Source organism: Trichechus manatus, unplaced genomic scaffold (genome assembly GCF_000243295.1).
Source record: "Trichechus manatus latirostris isolate Lorelei unplaced genomic scaffold, TriManLat1.0 scaffold00021, whole genome shotgun sequence".
In the NCBI taxonomy this organism is placed as follows: domain Eukaryota; kingdom Metazoa; phylum Chordata; class Mammalia; order Sirenia; family Trichechidae; genus Trichechus; species Trichechus manatus.
The window spans coordinates 9,627,929-9,648,496 of NW_004443957.1; the positions used below are offsets into that span (position 1 = coordinate 9,627,929).

At 39.2% G+C, this 20,568-nt stretch overlaps 1 protein-coding gene across 1 annotated transcript; it reads right to left on the minus strand.

Moving 5' to 3' along the window:
• Positions 1 to 5,302: 5,302 nt before the first annotated feature.
• TNFSF18 (TNF superfamily member 18) lies at positions 5,303 to 15,967 on the minus strand. The gene is made up of 3 exons (XM_004372824.3): positions 15,763 to 15,967; positions 8,017 to 8,047; positions 5,303 to 5,661 (listed from the first exon to the last, which is right to left on the minus strand). Exons 1-3 carry the CDS (start codon positions 15,916 to 15,918, stop codon positions 5,303 to 5,305), a joined length of 546 nt encoding a protein of 181 aa, XP_004372881.1. The 5' UTR covers positions 15,919 to 15,967.
• Between the last annotated feature and the right edge of the window lie 4,601 nt (positions 15,968 to 20,568).

The following is a 20,568-nucleotide window of genomic DNA, read 5'->3' on the forward strand; positions in this document are numbered from 1 at the left end:
TATTGGCCACTTTCAGTTAGTGCAAATGAGCTTATAAGATCCCTTCCCTTAATTACATTAACAATGTTCCTCAGAACAAATTTTAATGGGGGCAGGGAGGAAGAGATCACTTGACAACAATAGCTGATGGGGTGAGAGACAATGAGGAAAGAGAGGCTGAAGATTCTGCCCACTGGACTCTTTTATCCAGAGTACACAAGACAGTGCTAACTTCACACCAGCCCTCAAGTGAATTTATAAGTCATTGATTTGTTCACTCATCAAACAGTGATTATGAACCAGGCACTGTGTCAGACCCTGGACTCTAGGTCATCAGTTTCTCCTCAAAGACTAGAGGCCAAGAGGGACAATCCAAGAACAGGGAGGGGAGATGAAGGGGCTTTTTGTGTCTTCCATTCCAACAAACAAAGTCTATCAGCTCACCTCAGTCCAACCCAGGCTCTGCATGCTGAGGCACTGTCTGAGGCTTATCCACCCCTATAGTGTCCCTGGATAACACTAAAGCTGGGTAGAAACGATAACCTTGAATGCTGAAATCAGAGGTTTGCACTCTGATTATGCTATGGAAGAGATGAGGAAGGTGGTCAAATCTAATGGACCCTGTTTACTGAATTTTCATTTTCCTGTTGTCAAACTTTTCCTGGATTCTTTTAGGTAGGTCACATAAACCCCCTGGTCTACTCTCCCAACTAATAAAATGGGATTCACCAACACTGCTATATGGCTCTGGAGTGATAGCTCAAATAACCTGTATTGAACCCCTTAAATTTATCAACTGTTATCAGAAACCAGCAGGTTCAAATAAGATGAATGGAAGAGTCTGTATTTTGGGGGAAAAGCACTAGGAAAAAGTTCCTTTCTCCCAGTGAAACGGTATGCTTTATTCTAATTAGGTAAAACAATTTTATTTATTTATTCCTTCATGCTTCTCTAATATTCCTTGACTATCAAGAAGTTGAAAGCTATGTTTTATGTTCATTTGTAATAACATTCTTAACAATGATTTTCTGAGCAATGATTTTCCTTTCCCTCTGCTTTTCTTTGTAATTATTATTTAGTTCTTATTTTATTACTCATGTAATGTCGGTTTGGGCCTTTTTGTATTTCTGCTTTTTATTATAAACCTCCCCATATCCTTTTTAGACATATAAAAGTATACCTGGATGTTAAAAACGGGATTCTTCCTGACTCAGTTTCAATTCAAACACCAATATATTGGTACCTGGATATCAGTGTGAGAGTAAGACACCACCCCCAATATGCAGAATCTACAAAAGGAACGAAAGTAAACCCCTCCTCTACCCTTGGACAGCTCAGTCAGATCAAGCATATAAAATGAGGCCTGAGGAAGAAAAAGGAGAGATTAGTGACAACACTTACAAAGAGAGATCTGTGGCCATACTGTGAGTCCGCACCCACTCCCTTTGCAGGAAGGATTGTGTCTTAGTTATCTATGCTGCTATAACAGAAACACCACAAGTGGATGGCTTTAACAAGCAGAAATTTATTCTCTCACAGTCTAGGAGGCTAGAAGTCCAAATTCAGGATGCCAGCTCCAGGCAAGCCTTTCTCTCTCTGTCGGCTGTGGGGGAAGGTCCTTGTTACCAATCTTCCCCTGGCCTAGGAGCTTCTCAGAGCAGGGACCCCAGGTCCAAATGACACGCTTCTCTCCTGGCTCCTCATGCTTGGTGGTACTGAGGTCCCTCTCCTCTCTGCTTGGTTCCCTCTTTTATATTTCAAAAAGAAATTGACTCAAGATCCAACCTAATCCTGTAGATTGAGTCCTGCCTCATTAACATAATTGCCTCTAATCCTGCCTCATTGACGTTATAAAGGTTAGGATTTACAACATATAGAATAATCACATCAGATCCCAAAATGGCTACACAGTATTGGGAACCATGGACTAGCCAAGCTGACATACATTTTGGGGGGACACAATTCAATCCATAACAGATGGGAAGGAATCAAACTTTCTAACTCAAGCCTGGTAGGGGGCTTCAAGGGAATCTCTTGGACTCCATTGTCATGGGGTCAATTCCAACTCATGGAGACCCCACATGTTTCAGTGTAGAGCTGCACTCCATGTAGTTTCAACAGCTGTAGTCTTACAGAATTAGACCACCAGGCCTGTCTTCCATGGCACTGTGGAGTGGATATGAACTGCCAACCTTTTGGTTAGCAGTCGGTTGCAAACCGGTTGCACCACCCAAGGACTTTTTGTAATTGAGAGATCAGAGGAACTGGCGTCTGACTCCAATCAGAGAAAGTTAAAAGCTATCAGTGGGCTGGAGTCTGACCCCACCCAGGAAATCTGGCAGGAAAATCAGGACCAGCTCCTTGGTAGTAGAGTCAGGAGAGTTTTGCTACTTGATGATGTGGTGAAACCCATGTGAAATTGTTCACTATAGATGATCTGGTAAGCAAGGTAAGCCCCATGCTTACCTTGCCTATTGAATAATCCACCCCTGCATCCTAATTTTGCCCAATTCTTGCCAAGCAAGGTATCATATGGGTAAGAATTTCTCTGATGCACCTCTGTGTTCTATAGATCACTAAGTCTAGTTTGATAACCCACAAATAAATCAGTTCCAGTACCGTTATCAATATATATTTTATTATAGGTTTATAACGTAGACAACTGCTTGGAGAAGCAAGGAAACAGAGCATATATTGAAAACAAAGGCAGAAGTTACAATACCAGAATGCAAACATTGTTGGTAGCTCTCTGGCTACAAGTGAAGGCAATTGCACTCTCTCCCTTACTGTGCCTTGATTCTCCCAGGAATGAGGCAGAGGCAGAGAGGAATCAAAGTTCATTAAGAAGCTGAGTTTTACAAAGAATAGTGGGCTGCTGAACAGGCTCTTCAAACAGAGAAGCCCTGATTTATAGTTTGCCGATTTCCGTGGTATAAGTACTCCCACCGTGGCCAAGCTCAAAGATGGCAGTATTTAACAATTGAATTGCAAACTTGAAAGTTTAACAGTCAGCTTTCCTGAGTTAGTGCTAGCAAGCTCCGGCACACTGTTGCTTACAACACAATATCAATACCATAGCGGTTCTATAAATATACAAGTGACACAACTTTAATTTCCTGAGAACATATGCAAATGCAGGAGAAACAAGGCATCTAAATCTTCACCCTACAGCTTCTCAGTGTATGTTTAAACAAAAGCAAAACAAAACAAAAAAAATTACTGAGAAACAGTTTGGTTTCAGGCTCTTAGCTTGCTCCTGAGCAGTTTTTGTTGCACACAATACAAATATTTTTAAATTAGCTTTATATGTGATAGTAATTAACATAACATAGCTTTTCACAATTATCTACAAATATTTTAGATTGGGTTAACATGTCATCATATACATACCTTTTAACAAGAACTCACAAGCAGCTAATGTAACAGAGTCCGAAACTTTAGCAGGCTTTCATTGAATTGAGTGCTATTCACTAATTTTAGACGTTAACACATGTAGCTGAGATGGAATTTTCAAGGTGGGAAAGGGGATTTGGTTGAGTAAACCCTGAGCAGCACCCTAGAGCTCCCTGCTCCAGGCAGGGAAAGAAAGTTTGTTGAGAAAGGAAAAACCCAAGTGGTCTCCCTCTACCCACCTGGGGATGAAGAGGAATACGCTCCCTGAAAATTGAATCTGCTAAACTTTGTTCATGTGTAACTTAATAGCAGGAATGCCAGCTCTAAAGCTGAGACAGTGTTATACAGTGGAAAGCGCTCTGGCTCGGGTCCTTACGAGTCGGAATCGACTCGACTGCAATGGGTTTGGAGTTGAGGTAAATTAATTACGCTCCATCTGCCTCCATATTCTTACTGATAAAACCGTGCCCAAAATACCTGCCTTGTTGACTTCATAAAGTTGTCACAAGATACATGGAAGCATTTTTCAAACTGTGGAGAGCTAGCTAAAAATATGAAGTCATTACATGACATAATGCAATATTGGTAACACCGATTTCTGGGTTTAAACCTAATGATTACTAATGATGACTCTTTCTTTACCATTGGCAATGTTTAGACACACATAAAGTTTTCATAAAGCCCTAGTAAAAGTTCAGAATGACCCCTTTACCCTAACTGGCTTTATAAAGCACCCTGAATCCTGAGCATGGTGAAACCAAGGAAAATTCCCAGATAAAGTATATTCCATTCCACGTCATGCGTATCTCTGTCCCAATAGCTCTGTGGAGTGTTCTCTACCCTCTAACATCACATCTAAAGAAGGGTATTGATGGCATATCTGTGACCACACTACCAGTCTGACTACTTTTTATGAGGAGGGTCTCAGAAGATGGGAGTATGGGAAGGATTAAGTGAAGCAGCCCAAGAACATTAGAATAAGACAATGTTACTACCCTGGACCATTTTCTGCATACTAGGTGTCTTAGGCTGGGTTCTCTAAAGGAGTAAAACCAGTGAAGCTGGTTAGAGAGAGAGATTTATCTCAAAAAAACGGCTTACATAGTTGTGGAGGCTGGCAAGTCCCAAATCTGTGGGTCAGGTGTCAGACTAGGGGCTTCTTCTGACTCACGTGGTTGCAGGGGCTAATGAACCCAAAACTGGCAGGTCAGGCAGGAGGCTGCTGGCTCACAGGGTTGCAGGAGCTGACAAACTCCAAGATCTGCAGATCAGGCAGAAGGTTGCTGGCTTACAGAGTTGCAGGAGCTGGTGAATCCCAAGATCTGCAGGTCAGGTGGCAGGCTGCTGGCTCATGTCCCAAGAACCGGAGGTCAGAGAATGACGAGTCAGAAGCACGTAAGCTTTGCTATAACATCCATATATATTGGATGCAGGCCACACCCCCAAGGAAACTCCTTTTTCAACTGATTGGTTGCTCATGTCAGATCACAAAATGGAGGGTTATTACATCATGACATAACTGCCAAACCACCGAGAATCATGGCCCAGCCAAGTTGACACACAACTTTAACCATCACACTAGGCAAGGCTCCCATGGGAATAGGACTTCATTTTTCCAACCAGGGATTCAAGGATTAGACAAAGACTCTTTGAGGAGTTTCTGTCACCTATATTCTAACATTCATTTTATCATGGATTAGTGAAGTGTCTTTGTGGATCCAACATCAGGGGTAACCAAGCGTCTTTAGCTAAATGTCTGAGTCTCCTTCAGATAGTCAAATGAGCAATGAAAATTCAGCACGCAAAGGAGATTTGTTTGTGTTGATTCATGTACCTAGTCAAACCATAGGCATTGAAACTCTACCTCTTCCACTTCGCCCCTCAGCATCCCAGCATGTGCTGAGCAGGATGAGGAGACCAAGTCAAGTTACTAGGAGACGAACCGGGGATTTGCTACCAATAAGATCCCCCAGTATGTATCATTTTTTAGAACCTGATATTTATAGTTGAATCTCAAGGCTATCGTATCGCCAGCATGAAATTCATAAGTTCCTCCTATATTGTGAGTTTTAGAGTTGTCTGTGAGAGTTTGTATGATGGCATTGTTTTTACGTAGCTGCACTGCAAAAGGAGCTGGTTCCTTGTAGGTTGTATTGGGCGCCACTTGGCCATAAATTACATACAAGCCACTCCGAAGTATTTTCAGCTTCCAATCAGACTTCTCGTCCCTATCTACAGCCACACAAAGAGGCTCAGAAGATGTTATTTGCCATCCTGAGGGTAATGGTCCTATAAGAAATTTACAAGAGAGGAAAAAATGGAAAGTATAGTTATTTCATTCCTTCCTGATTATAGCAAATTCTTTCCCACCTATCAGTGTTTTATCTGACCTATACTAGTGCCCTGCAACCTCAGCTGTAATATTTTAAGTGTCTACTCCTTGTTTTAGAGAAGTTGCAAATCCTAAGGGTATCTCTTGCTTGGGGAGCTGAGGAAATAGATATGAAATAGAAAATGAGTTTTTAGGTGGCACCGCATCTCTTGTTAATTAAAATTTGTAGCAGGAAAGAAAAAAGAAAAGGAGGAAGGAGGGAGGGGAAAGAGAGGAAGGACTCACACACATACTCTACCCTGAGATACGCAGGGTTGGCATTCCAAGACACATATCCATGCTTTTTCTATGTAAATACTATTTACTATGTACCACCTTATCAGTGAGACCTTCGCTAAATAATCTGTCACTGTGTCTTTTTACCCTGCTTTCGTTTTCTTCAGGAAAAGCGTCACCATCTAGCATACTAAAAATTTAGTAGTATACTTGTATATTGTTTTCATATAGACATTTGAATATAATCTCTTGGAGGGCAAAGACATCTATTTTATTCAATGCCATTATCTTCAGCACCTAGAAGAGTACCTGGTACCGAGTGTATACTCAGTAAATATACCTTGATTGAACCGTATGTCCCTGTTTCTGAATTAGTTGTGTTGTGTCTAAATTTCATCAGTTTACAGGTATATATCATTCCAGACCTGCTTGGGATATCTTTATCCAAACTCCCCCAAAACCACAACTACTATAAATTCATGAGCTTATAAATGGAAATTACTTGAGTATTTCAATATAAGTATCCCTAGTGTAATACTGTCACACGGTAGTGGGCCCAGGGTTAAGGTCTAGTCATTTATTTTCATAGGTATACATGAAATTTAAATATTTATCTGTAAGTTGGTTTTGCACAGTAGTGTGATTTCAGGGCCCCAGGAAGTGATTTAACCACCCAAAATACTTACCTGAACTGTCTGTAATTCTCCATAATTTTTGTTCCAGGTGGCAAAGTCTTTGTCCCATAATTAAAAAGAAACCTGAATAAGAAAATACCCTGGAAGAGGTACCATTTTGACTTAAACTGTCATTCCTACATACATGACTGACAAGCCTGACAGGAGATTCTGAAGGAGAGTAAGGGAGAGATCTCTAGAACAAAAGGAAATGTTTCCATGTGTCTACAATGGGCCCAGGAAATGTCTTCCTGCCTGACATGTGGTAGGCAAGGCAAGTCCCTAGGAAGAAATGTCACTGGTTCTCCTATTTAATTCTAGGGGTTACTCAAAGACCACCTTCGCATCACTTGAGGTTCTCAACTTCTATCACATCATGGGAGAATTTCAAACGTATGATGAGTTCCATTCCACTGACTGAAACACATGCACACACGCACACAGACGAAGGAAGAGTCAAATAAAAAGAAATACCCTAAGTCCCACAAGACTAGGAAGTCTGACTATTTCAGCTATATGTAGAGAGTGGCTGCAGGGTTAACCCTAGAAACTTTCTATTCCTAGCAGGAAATGGTATATTTACTCTGAAACCTATAAAAAATGTAAAATGTATTTATTTGTGGATTTGTGTGTATTCTAAGAAATGCTCTAAGGCTCAGTGTACTTGTAAACTTTAGTGTGTTTTCCATGCCAATACAAGGTAGCAATAAGAGAAAGTGAGCAAGAAGCTAAGCAAAAGAATGGGAAGGAATGACCATTCCCTTCTCATTCTCATTTCCTATAAATTTGGAAACAATACCAGCACCACCACACCTACTCGATGTGACATCAGCAATGCAGGATATGAGAGAGCTTCTCAAAGAGAAAGATTATGGAAATCTGAGGCTTATTGTGCTTATTAAAATACAGAATTAAAGGAAAGTCCTGGATCTCAGATCCCCAGGCCTGTAAGAGTGATGGGCAGTCCTTCCCAAAGAAGAGACCTTGAATGTGAGCTTCATCAGGTTATGGGCTTGTCTGTCTAGTTCATCTCTGTAACCCTAGATCCTAGACTACTACCTGGCACAGAATAACCCAAACTCATTACCATCAGGTCAATTCTGAAGAGCTTGGCTGCTAACCAAAAGGTGGGCAGCTCAAATCCACCAGCCGCTCCTTGGAAACCCTATGAGGCAGTTCTACTCTGTCCTATTAGGGTTGTTATGAGTCGCTATGAGTATGAGGCACAGGATAGGTAGTTATAAACAGTAGCTGAAGAATGAGTAAAAGAGGATTCAGGCTTTCTTGACAGCACTGGAGCCTTCTTCCTCGCATCAAAAACTAAGAAAAGTAAAAGGGAAGCATGCAAGAAAGGTTACTCACCAAATTTAGCTACACAGGGCTCGTTGACAGTCTGCTGGGGGAGAAAAAGAGAAATAGGTCAGGATGATAGCAGCATCACTACTTTGTTGACTGATTTATTTAGAGCTTCAGATTCCTGAAGCAAAAGACTCTTCTGTAGCTGTATTAAGAATCCCTGCCTCCTATCTCTTCTATATCTCTCAGCTTCCCTTTACAGATGGTTGACTCCATCTTTCACCTTTCATTACCTAGCTTCCCTGGGTCTTCTAGGCGAAAAATGAGGATTCATTCCATCCACCTAACCTCAACCCACAAGAGAACTGTTTGATCTTGGACCCTCCTGCTACTGGGCTATAGTAGTTTTCTGTAAACAGTGGTTTCCACACTCCAATGACTGTACAAGGTGATACATCCACATGTGGGGAGAAAATAATGGAACTTCTATTTATATTTATTTCAAGTAATAAAAAATTAAGCTAGACAAATATTTACAATTCAGATTGATACAGCTACCCTCACTTAATATTCAGAAAATTATGTGTCATATACAGTAATTGAGATACACTTAGGAGACCTTACTTTTAATCTGTTGCAACATACCACAGTTTATATGCTACAGGATGCCATCAGAGTGGTTAATTTTATAAATATAAATATCTAAATGGTAAATGTTCTAAAACACTTTGTAAGAGGATAGAGTATAACCACAATTTTTTTTTTTTTTTTTTTTTGGTGCCACACAGAGTTCTTTGATGTTCTTATGGCTAGGTACTTAAGAGATGATGTACATTTTACTTTCAGAGTGTTCTCTGGGTGCTATGCTGAGAATAAGTTAAAAGGAGGCAAGAGCAAAAGCAAGGGACCAGCTAAAAGACAATTGCAATAATCTAGGCAAGAGAACATGGTGCCTCTAACCAAAGTGCTAGTAGTGGAAATGGTGATAAGTGACTGGAAAACAGAGCCAACAGGCGTTTCTAACATGGATAACAGGTGAGAGAATGAGAAGAGACAAACATGACTCCAAGATTTTTTGGCCTGATAAATTGGAAAGTTAAAGTTGTTATTTGCTGAAATGGTCAAGATTGAAGAGGAATTGTTCTTGCTGTTAGGTGCCGTTGAGTCAATTCCGACTCATAGTGACCCCATGTGACAAAGCAGAACTGCCCCATAGGGTTTCCTAATCTGTAATCTTTATGGAAGCAGATCACCAAGTCTTTTTCCTATGAAGTCATTTTGTGAAAGGAGTGGATTGGGGGAAAAGAAATAATCATGAGTTTGTTTTTGGACATGTTAAGTTTAGATGTTTATTAGATATCTCAGTAGAGGTGTCATATAGGCAGTTGGATGAGTGAGGCTGGAATTTAAGGAGTTCTGGAGATACACATTTAGCAATCTTCAGTTTATATGAGACTCATGAGATTGAGTCAGCGAGTGTAGATAGAGGAAAGTGGCAGTACTGGGACACTGCAATGTTTAGAGGTTGGGGAGATGAAAAGGAACCAGAAAAGGAGACCAAGAAGGACCAAACAGTGAGTCAGAAAGAAAACCAGGAAAGTGTGCTGTTTGGAATCCAAGAGAGGAAAGTGTTTAGGGAGAAGGAGTGACCAGCTGTGTCAAATGCTGCTGATGGGTCAAGTAAAATAAGGACAGAGAATTAACTGATGAATTCAGTAACATGACAGTCATCAGGATTACTGACAAGAGTAGTTTCTGTAGTGTGATGAGGACAGAAGCTTAATGGGAATGAGTTTAAGGGTGAATGGGAAATAGAAATTAGAGGAGTTTTGTTGGAAGGAAGAGCAGAAAAATTGAGTGGAACCTGGATGGAGATGACAAGTCAAAGAGATTTGGTGGTTTTGTGTGTTTATTTTTGTTTTTGTTTAACATGAGAAAAATGGCAACATGTTTATATGTTGATGGGAATGCTCCAGTAAATGGAAAGGGAGGTTGTAAGAGAATATGTAAGAGATAGAAATGTTAGAGCCTTGGATAGGCAGGAGGGGATAGAATCCAGTGTATAGGCAGTCTTGAATAGGTGCATGAACAATTTACCCATAGTAACAAGAAGGAAATGTGGTTTAAAAACCCGTTGCTGTAGAGTCTATTCCGACTCATAGCGACCCTATAGGGCAGAGTAGAACTGCCCCATAGGTTTTCCAAGGGTGCAACATTTACAAAAAGCAGACTGCCACATCTTTCTACTGTGGAGCAGCTAGTGGGTTAGAACCGCCGACCTTTTGGTTAGCTGCGGAGTTCTTAACTGTTGTGCCACCAGGGCTCCGAAATGCAGTGTATATGGACAAAAATGCAAGTGAGCGGTAGATATGGTGGGGAGATTTGGAACTTCTTTTCCTGTCTGCTTCTGTTTTCTCACAGAACCTGGAGCCAAAAACATCAGCTGAGAGTGAGAATGGGCAAAGAGGTGTTGGATATTGTGATGGTTGAGATTGTGTGTCAACTTGGCTGGGCCATGATCAGTGTTTTAACGTAATCACGTCCATGATTGAATATACTGTGAGTAGCCAATCAGATGAAAGGGAGTCTCCTTGGGGGTGTGGCTTTTTGCTCTCTCTAGATCCTGCAGGTGCTTCCTGTCGTCTCATCTCCAGTTCTTGGGACTTGAGCTGTCAGCTTATCTGCGGAACCTGGGATTCGTTGATCTGCACAGCCTGTGAGCAGGAGCCCTGCTCTCGGACCTGCTGATCTTGGGCTTGACAGCTTCTGCAGCTGCGTGACTTGGGAGAGGCCTCTACCCTGATCCACGGGCTTGGGACGTTCTAGACTCTACAATCACGTGAGCTGTGTACTTGATATAATCTCTCTCTATATATATGTATTTATACACTTTACTGGTTTTGCTTCTCTAGAGAACCCAGCCTAAGACAAATATGTAAAAAGAAGTAGAAGGCATAGTCTAGTAGAGGAGCCGGAGAGTAAACAGACGAGAAATGTAGGTTGTTTGCATAGCAACACTGAAGTCCCACTCGAGGTTAGTGGTCATGACCCTTCAGCAAGGTCATGTGTTTTTCTTTAACTACATTCAGCTGTGAAAGACACAGAGCAGTTGGATGCAATCAGGGTTGGGGTTTTTCCAGTGTTGGCGTATTGCCAGTAGAGTATGATGAAAAGAGAGAGAAGCAAGTAAGTGGGTTTATGCAAAGGAAAGATTATAATTATAGGCTGTGGAATTTAAGTTGTATGAGGAAGGAAATGGTATTTCAGTGGTATAAGGAAGGAAAGACACGAATGGGGTGTGGGATAATGTTATTTTAATAATAATAATACTAATCTGGCATCATTGAATGAAGGATTGAAAATTGAGTGTCATGATATGGTAAGCACACTCAAACATGCAATCTTCTGTTTTGATCTCTATTTCTTTATGAGGTAAATTTTTCAGTTATGACAATCTATAAAACCATGAATCAAGAAAAATTAACTTGGAACATGACCCTCAAATTGCTGAATCACAAAGTGTTAAACTAAGATTAAGAAAACAAAAGAAACACATTTATCAGATTTTCTACTAAAATATTCCTTTATTTTATAATGTTTATATATTAATATATAAAATATATTAATATCTTAGTAAAATCCAAGTGGTTTTTCACTTTGAATAAACTACATTAAGCATATTGTTTAGCTCATCCTTATAAATTTCTATTTTTATACCTTTTTAGTATACATATTATTAGCACTTAAATATAATTTATAAAAATGAGTATACAAATATTGGAATTGGACTTTATTGATAGAGAGGTTCAATCAAAAAATTTAGAAGCCACTACTCTTTTTCAATTATTACTCTTAAAATTATTTCAGTCTCATTTTGGCATTTCTTAGAAGAGATGTTGAAATTCAATTTAATTCAACCCATGCTAGGCATGTGATAGAGACTCCCTTAACCTCAATTTCCTCATCTATAAAATGGGGGAAATAATAGCAGCTATTTCATTGAGGCTGTTGTTGGGCTTAAATGAAATAATTCTTATGAAGTGCTCTGCCCAAATTTCAGAGTCTCCTCAATAAATACTAGCTATTTTGATTATGATACTGATGATGGTGAAGCATTGCACAAAAGTTTAAGCACATAGATTCCCAACATTATACTAGCATTGTGAGTGAGAGAAACAAATGTAATTTATAGTCTTTGCCTCTCAGGAAGTTTTTGATCCTTCTAGAAAGGCATGACTATACATATGAAGTAATTAGAGAGCAATCTAAATATAAATGGTGCCAAAGTACAAGCCACAGATAGTATCTGTGCCATCTACTATTATGTATAACGAGTGTGTGGAGAAACCTAAGACCACCAACAAATTATTGGCCAGAGCCAGAAATTCCAGATATTGTACTGTGGGCTCCTTTAAGAACTATTTAGAGCTACAGAAATCACCATTGTGTTAGTCTTTAATTATTACCACAGATGAAAAATCAATTTAATCACAAAAATCATCAATCTGGCAGTAAGATATAGTCTCTGGTTGAGGAAGTGAAGCAGATAAGCAAAGAATATTCATACGTTTAAAAGATCTTTTTAATTTATCTTCATTGTAATGTCATTAATAATAAAGGTGCAAATATTAATCACTATCATCTATTAAAGGCCTACTGTGTACCAGACACTGTACCGTTTCATTACTCCTTACTGCAATTGTGTAAGTATTACCATACTTATTTTGCAGATGAGGAAATGAGAACGAGAGGGATTAAGTAACTTGCAGAAGGCCATGCAGCTGATAAGAGCAAAGACATCGCTAGGGGGTGGGGGGGTGTGAAACACACCAGGTGACACTATCAGAGGGGGTGAGACCAAAATTACTGTCTATAAAATTTTTGTGCTGTGTTTCAGTAGAAATTTATTATTTTTTATAAAAATATCTCTGTAGTTAGTTATAACAACAAAAGTATTTTTTGTAAGCCCAGCTTACACGTATCAATATACCTACAAGGCTAAAACTCCATGCTAATTTACTTTTTGAACCTTCTACTGCACTCCATTCAGAGCTGTCATTATTACCCAATTACAGTGACGCTTCGAATCGTGTATTTTCATCTGCAGACGCTACAAGCACATACTTTTGTTTTCACTGCTGCCAGTGTTTGCATAGTTGCTGATTTTGTCAAATGTTCTGGTATTGTGGTAATTAGCATGAGTGGTAGGGTGGATTATCCAATAAACAGGGTAAACACAGTGCTTACTTTGCTTACCAGATCATTTGTAGTGAACAATTTCACATTTTTTCACCACATCAAAGATTCTGCTTCTAGGTATGGCCGGCATCTGTCTCTCTCCCAACCCTACAGTACCTTCCTACAGAATCAAAGCCTCTTTTCAAATTTACAATCCCTGACAGGGGTGGATGATCCAGTAAGCAAGGTAAGCACAGGCTTACTTGCACTTACTTACTAATCTGTAGTGAACTATTTCACATGGGTTTCACGGTGTGTGGAGATGTGGTGAAACTCATGTGAAATTGTCCACTACAGACTAGTAAGTAAGCACAAGTAACTCATGCTTACGTTGCTTATTGGATAATCTGTCCCTGTGTGTAGGGGGTGGTGACACCATGAGTTACCACACTGGGTGACACCAACCCAAGAGATGCCATTGGATAAGAGGCCAGGCTAAGATCCAAACCCATCCTGTCTGACTCAAGAATCTCACCAGTAGGGGAGTTTCTATTTATAACTCTGGTGACATTTGGAAGGAGTAAATACCCCCTTATAAAAAAAATATGAAAGGGGAGTTCCAGTTTAGTTTAGTTCATTTTTGCTTAGAGGGATCAGTTGTTCCTATAACGCCATTTGATTTAAACCATAATCCACATAATTCTTTTCTTCAAATCAACCCTAATCAAATCATCATTTTGAAATAGAATCTACTCTGCTTTTAAGTACAACTACAGCTTCTCCATTTGTAAGTATCCTTCATTTCATTGAAGCAAAGGACTCTCCTGAACATTCAGTTTCTTAGAGACAAATTCTGTGAGGTTATTTTCACTGTGATATGAACCAGATTTCCTTGGATTTCTAACCTATCCCTTCAGTTGAACGTCTCCTGGAAGAAGAAAAAATAAAATTGTCCTAAGGGAATTTGTTTGTTGATCTAGAAAGAAGCCAGTCTTTCTGTCTTACACTTTTTGAATTAGTGCCTAGAGAATCTAGAAAGTGTATAAAAAAAGCTAGAGTGGAGACCAAAATAATATAAAACCCCAAGGATCATAGATACTGTGATAAGGCAGAAGCAGCCACCTCCTAATGACTCACCACCCACAGGCTGCTCAATCCTCTTTCCCAAAGATACTTCTTTGTGGCCACCACAGGAAGGGAAGTGCAGGCAAGTGGAAAGTTGAATACATGAGCTAATCTCATCCATTGTGGGCAAAGCCACTGGTCTTTCTCCATAGAAACTATAGCCTCCATAGCATCCTGTCAGGACAATACCCTGAAAACCTTTTAAACTTCCCCAGATTTGTAACAAACTCTGGACTGTACCTTTAGAGACAGAATTTTTCATTGAAAAGCTGCATGTTCTCTAGGAGAAAGAATCCAGGATCAGAGCTCAAAGACATGGGGTTGATTAAATTCAGTTCTAGCAAGAGATGTCCTAGATGCCTCAGGCTTTATTAGATTCCCTCTCTTCCTTTTCAGGAGCTATGGTGTGCCCTTGAAAAAGTCATTTTCCTCCTCTATGCATTGGTTTCTTAGTCAAATGACAGAACCAATGAGACCTATATCCGTGTTCATCTGGCTAACAAAATGTAAGGTAGCTTTTAGAGGGAAAAAGCACCTCCAAGTTTAAGCTATTGTTATTATCTCCCTACACTTTTTCACAAATCTAAATGCTCAGAATTTCTAACAATTCTTTTCCTTCTGCTCAAAACCTCACTTCCCTAGAAAGCTCAGACTTCAGTTATGCTCTGTATTACCCTTAGATGAACTATTGATCACAGTATTTTATAGCTGGAAGAGACATTATGATAAACAAATCCATTCCTCCACCACCATTTTTTCAGATGAAGAAACTTGCAATCAGAAAAATTAAATGGCTTTCTCAAATTTATAAACTGGTTATTGGAAGATCTAGAACCAGAATCCAGATCTTCTTGCTCCTAGTTCAGTTGCTCTTTCCCCCTCAAATGATACACTAACCATGTGTCACTTACCTTATTCTATCTTGAGTTATCTTTTTACGTCTTTTCCCTTAATAGTGACACAGTGCTTAAGGGCTGGGCTGCTAACCAAAGGGTCAGCAGTTCGAATTCACCAGCCGCTCCTTGGAAAGCCTATGGGGCACTTCTATTCTGTCCTATAGGGTCGCTATGAGTCAGAATACACTTGACTGCAACGAGTTTTGTTTATTTATTTATTTTTTAGTACTATTAGTTTGCATTCCATTCCTTGAGGGTAAGGATAATGTTTGATAGCTTTTTCATTCCACCAAGAATGTTTAGCAGAGTTCCAGGATAGGAGAAAATACTCCACAAACGTTTGTCAATTGACTGGTTTATTCAAGTCATTCCATCTGACTCAGTTCTGTAACTAACTCTTAACCCTTTCTGATACCTTCCCTCTCAGGACAATTAGATAAACCTCAAAATCCATATGTCATGACAAGATTGGAATCATATTTACATTATTTGTGCCCACATGTCTCTTCCTTTCAACCAGCTATAGCAATACTGAGTGACAATGATAACTAGAATAACAAAAGAAAAAAGGAGTTATAATAAATAGCAACCTCATGTACTGTTGCCTCCTTACCTTGAGTAGGAGAAAAATAAAGATTAGTGTAATGAAGAGGCAAAGCAATAGGAAAATTATTGTTGAGCAGAGGAGCCATAGCTTCCCGGAAGATCTCTGTGTTCCTTGAGGACTTGAATGATTTAAAGGCATATTCTCCACGTGGCTCGAGCTCATTTTCTGGAAGAATGAGAGCTATGGAAAGCAGATAATTCACAAGTGATGGGTGAATGATGAAACAAGTCATGTCTTGTAACATTATGGTAATTAGTAGTGGGTGTAGAAGGTGGAGTTTTCCCTCTGACACTGTGTTGGAAAATGATACTTCTAGGCTAATAGTTGACTCTCATTTGGAGCCTGGCCAACTGGAAGGAACGGAAGGCTAAAAGCCAACGCAAACACACAGGATAAAACAACCAACACTAGGGAAGTTGTCAGAGGGAAAAAAAAATAAAACAACCTCTTTCCAGAAGCCAGAGGAAGTACAGTGGAGCTCAACACTCTCAGTGCTGTACAGCGCTCCAAATGCATTTCCAGAAAAGAAAATTACATTTTATAACAAAAAATAAGATTCAAGATTAGGTCATAGCGTACTCTAAATATATAAGGTACATGTGGGATAAAGGGTTTCAGGTTGGAGAGGCAAGCGCATGGTTTGGAACAAATAAAGAGCTTCATCAATTTCTAGGATATAAAATGTGTTCATTGTAAGGTTTTCTCTAGAAAAGACCAACCAAGTGTTTTACTAGAATTTAATAAAAATTTATAAGTACAATGAGCTCAATTTTCTCGTAACTCACAACTTTAAAAACCTGAAAATTCAATGCTGATATCAAATAAAAATAGAATTATCATATAAAAGGATATTTGCCTGCACCTCGCCCCAGGCCTGAGCTTACACTCTATATGGAAAAAACTTGGGATTTCTTCCTGGCACTCAAAAGGCTGATTCACTGCAAAACTGAGAAAGTCCTCCTGGTTCTCTGTACCTCGGTTTCTTCATCTGTTAAAATAGAATACCTACCATTTTACCACTTTACAGAATTCCAGCATCATATGCTAGAAAGAACATGATTTTTAAATCAGATGGACCCGACAGTGGAACCTGGTGCTGCCCAGCCCTCACCTGCTCTCTGTGTGGCCTTAGGCACATTCCTTGACTTCTCTGAGCTTCAATTTTCCTTAATGATAAAATGGAGAAGTGAAACTTTCCACTTCATAACGCTACTGTGAGAAGTAAATAAATGTGAAACCTTTGGTTCATACCAGGTGTTCGATAAGTGTTAATTTTTCTCTCGCTGGCCCCCTTAGAGTATTTTGTGAAGATTAAATCAATTATGAAATCCTAGAAAAGAAACATCATTCTTTATTGTTATATGCCCCACCGGATAATTCAACTGAGGTGCATTTAAATGTAAGGAGGTAAAATGAAAGTATTTTGAAGAAATTTTTTTTTTAATAAAAGATTTTTTTAATTAAAAAAAAAAAAAGCCTAGAGATTTATTGTCCTCATTTATGAAAGAGGAAACTAAGGGTAATAGAGGTTGAGTAGTGTCTCAAACCACTAATAACTGGTTAATGGTGGAGTGGGAACCTGAGTCCAGGGATACTGTTCTATAAACCCAGCATCTTCTCTTGGAACCACATTGTCTGCAGCAATATTTCTTGCTTAGTTGTCATAGTTTAACTTGATACTATTTTACCTTGATCCATAGACTATCTCTGAAGAGTCATACAAGAATAATTTTTCAATACAATCATATTTTTGTGGTTTTGTACAATAGATGCTGTGATACAGGACTGAAGGATGAGTTCTCTTTAAAAGAAGAATGATGTCTTGCTCCCATAACTCTTGCCCTTGTATTGTGTCTGGACCACAGATATCCAAGCACACAACTTAAAATTGGCCACTATCAGGTTGGACTATTTCCTTCCTGCTTCTCTGGTCCTCTGCTTCTCCTGTCTCCTCTCCAAATCTCGGATGGAACTACCCCTGCTTACTCACATCAATAAGTATTATTCAAATGAGGATCTGTTCCAAATAAAACTGAGTTCCTCCTTCTGCCCTTAACCCAAGCTTAAAAAAAAAAAAACCAAACCCATTGCCATCGAGTCGATTCCAACTCATAGCAACCCTATAGGACAGAGTAGTACTGCCCCATAGGGTTTCCAAAGAGTGCCTGGTGGATTTGAACTGCCGACCTTTTGGTTAGCAGCCATAGCTCTTAACCACTGTGCCACCAGGGTTTCCTAACCCAAGTTTAGGCTCTAGTATATCCTGATTTATTATTTTCATCTTATGAAAGTATCTTTAAAATGATAACGTGCTTACCTCAGGAAGAATATATTCCAGGGCTCTGAAATGAGGTAGAAACTTCAAGTTAAGATAGGTGGAAGCGGGAAAGATTTTTTGAAATTCTAGAGTAAGGAGTCACAATTTGTACATCTTTGGTGTAAGCTATCAGAATTTCATGTGAAATCTCGGAGCTTGACAAGATGTAACATGGCCACCAAACCCAAGATGTGTATTTATGGCCTGTCAGTGTCTCAGATACTTGGAAAGGGATTTTTTTTTTTTTCAATTAAGTTCAGTTTACAAATCTGTGTTGAATATCTACTGCCTGCTCACCACTGTGCTAACAGCTATGGAGGAAAAAAACAAAAAATACACACAGTCACAGTTGTGAAGGAATTTGTCACCCAACTAGCTTAAAACCTTATAAATAGAAGGACAGATGTCCAAAATACATAGTATGGGATAGGGTCTCAGAGAACAGAAAGATCTAGATAAGCTGAAATAGTTGAAAAGATGTGTTAAAATTAGATTTAGAATAAAAAGAAGGGAACTCTTTCTTGAGGGAGTGGAAAACATGAGGAATAAATACCCAGGGGTATAAACAAGAATAGAATGGTTCACTAGCATATGCAGTGTCCTCACACATCTGGAAACGTTAGAAATTAAAACGAGAACTCAATATGAAAACTAACCACCAAAATGAAGCATTTCAGAAAAAACAGTTAAAGAAAACCTTCTGTCTGTATTTTTCCAATTTAAAAAAAAAAAAACAGCAAAAAGTGCTTGACTAAGAAATTATAACTGTATTCACTGTTGCTTTAATTCAGAATGAATTAGTTATATATCAACTTGCCCTTAGTTTTGTTGTTGACTAAATTACACTAAAATGAATTAGACACCTTCTGGGTGACTGCTGGGTGCACAAACAATTACATTGAACACCAAGTAGCCCTGTATTGATGACTCTGTTCCTACAACTGACGAAACTGACCCTTGGGAGAATAAATGATTTGCTCATAGAAGTGGAACAGGGATTGAATCCCTATCTGTTGGATTCCAAAACCCACCCATGTTATTTCCACTTCTCATGTTGAACTATATGAGTTAAGGAGGTTGTGTGTGGAGTAAACAGAGTGAGAAATGTATTAAAACCTGGAAGAGAGCATTAGGTGAGACTCCAGTTTCCTACAAAATCCTGTGTTTCTCAAGTCTGCACTCTTTGCCACATTCCATTTATACAACCGTGATGATTTTATCCTTGTGATACTGTTTGATGCAGCATATTCATTCAGAAGTATCTAATATACAGAACTCAATAAGGAATGCTAGAAAACTGATTTGCCTGCTGTGAATATCAGAAAATTCATTGCCATAACAAATAGGGTCCTTTTGGCTTGATAATAGATATTTGATAGATAAGTCAATCAATAGATCGATAGATGATTGATAAACATAAAATATACGTAGGGTTTTAAACTTAGAATTTCATGAAAGGAACAATAGTATCTATTAAGATTAATAAATGCCTACTCAGTAAAGAGAATTATGTAGAGTTCATTATAACTCTTTCATTACCATTGGTGTAACAGTATACCAGCCACTTTTTATACCTCTGGACCTCATTCCAAAACCAAACCAAACCTGTTACCATCTCATAGAGATTCCGACTCACAGCGACCCTAGAGGACAGAGTAGAACTGCCCCGTAGGGTTTCCAAGGAGCAACTGGTGGATTCAAACTGCCAAAATTTTGGTTAGTGGCCGAGTTCTTAACCGTTAGGCCACCAGGGCTCATTGGTAGTACGTTATTCCAGTTCTAATGCATTTAGTGTGGAGGTGAGTTCCTTTTGAAATGCATGAAGTTCAGCAGAATGGAGTTGGAACCTCACTGTTGTGTAGGCTGAGCATTCTATTAGGTGATGCTTCCTAATAGAATAGTAAACTTTTGCCTTTTTTTCCTTTATTTCTGTGAGATAAGGCTTGCAAGCATAATTATTAACTTTCCTGTGTGATAGTTAGGGAGCCCTTATGGGTTTGTTTTGGTTTCTCAGTGTCATATTTGGAAAACCAGAGGTTTCCCATGTAACCTAATAGAAAGCTGCTCCCAATAAATTCTCTAGTTCTCTTTGGTATATTGTCATACCACAGATCGGTGGCACCAAAGTGACACTAGTCTCATTGGTGGATTGTATTAGGAGATCATAGGTCTCAAAATCCATATTATCAACCAAAAATTTAAACACACTCAATTAGTAAGCATGCATTCCAATACTGAAAACACATGCCATCAAAAAGAAACAATCTTTGATGTTTACAAGGTGGCGGGGAACATTAAATAGACAATAGATAAGTGGTAACTTTGGTGAAGGGTAAGACAGTACACAACACTGGGGAAGCCAGCACAATTTGTACAAGGCAAGGTCATGGAAGCTCCATAGACACATCTGAACTCCCTGAGGGATTGAATTGCTGAGCTGAGGGATGTGGGGACCATGGTCTCGGGGAACATCTAGCTCAATTGGCATAACATAG

Excerpts from the sequence above, each read along its gene's own strand:
- TNFSF18 (XM_004372824.3), bottom strand. The coding sequence starts at position 15,918 with ATGAGCTCGAGCCACGTGGAGAATATGCCTTTAAATCATTCAAGTCCT. Across the intron at positions 8,048-15,762 it reads TTATTTTTCTCCTACTCAAG|ACTGTCAACGAGCCCTGTGT; the intron begins GTAAGGAGGCAA and ends CTCCCCCAGCAG. Across the intron at positions 5,662-8,016 it reads GCCCTGTGTAGCTAAATTTG|GACCATTACCCTCAGGATGG; the intron begins GTGAGTAACCTT and ends AATTTCTTATAG.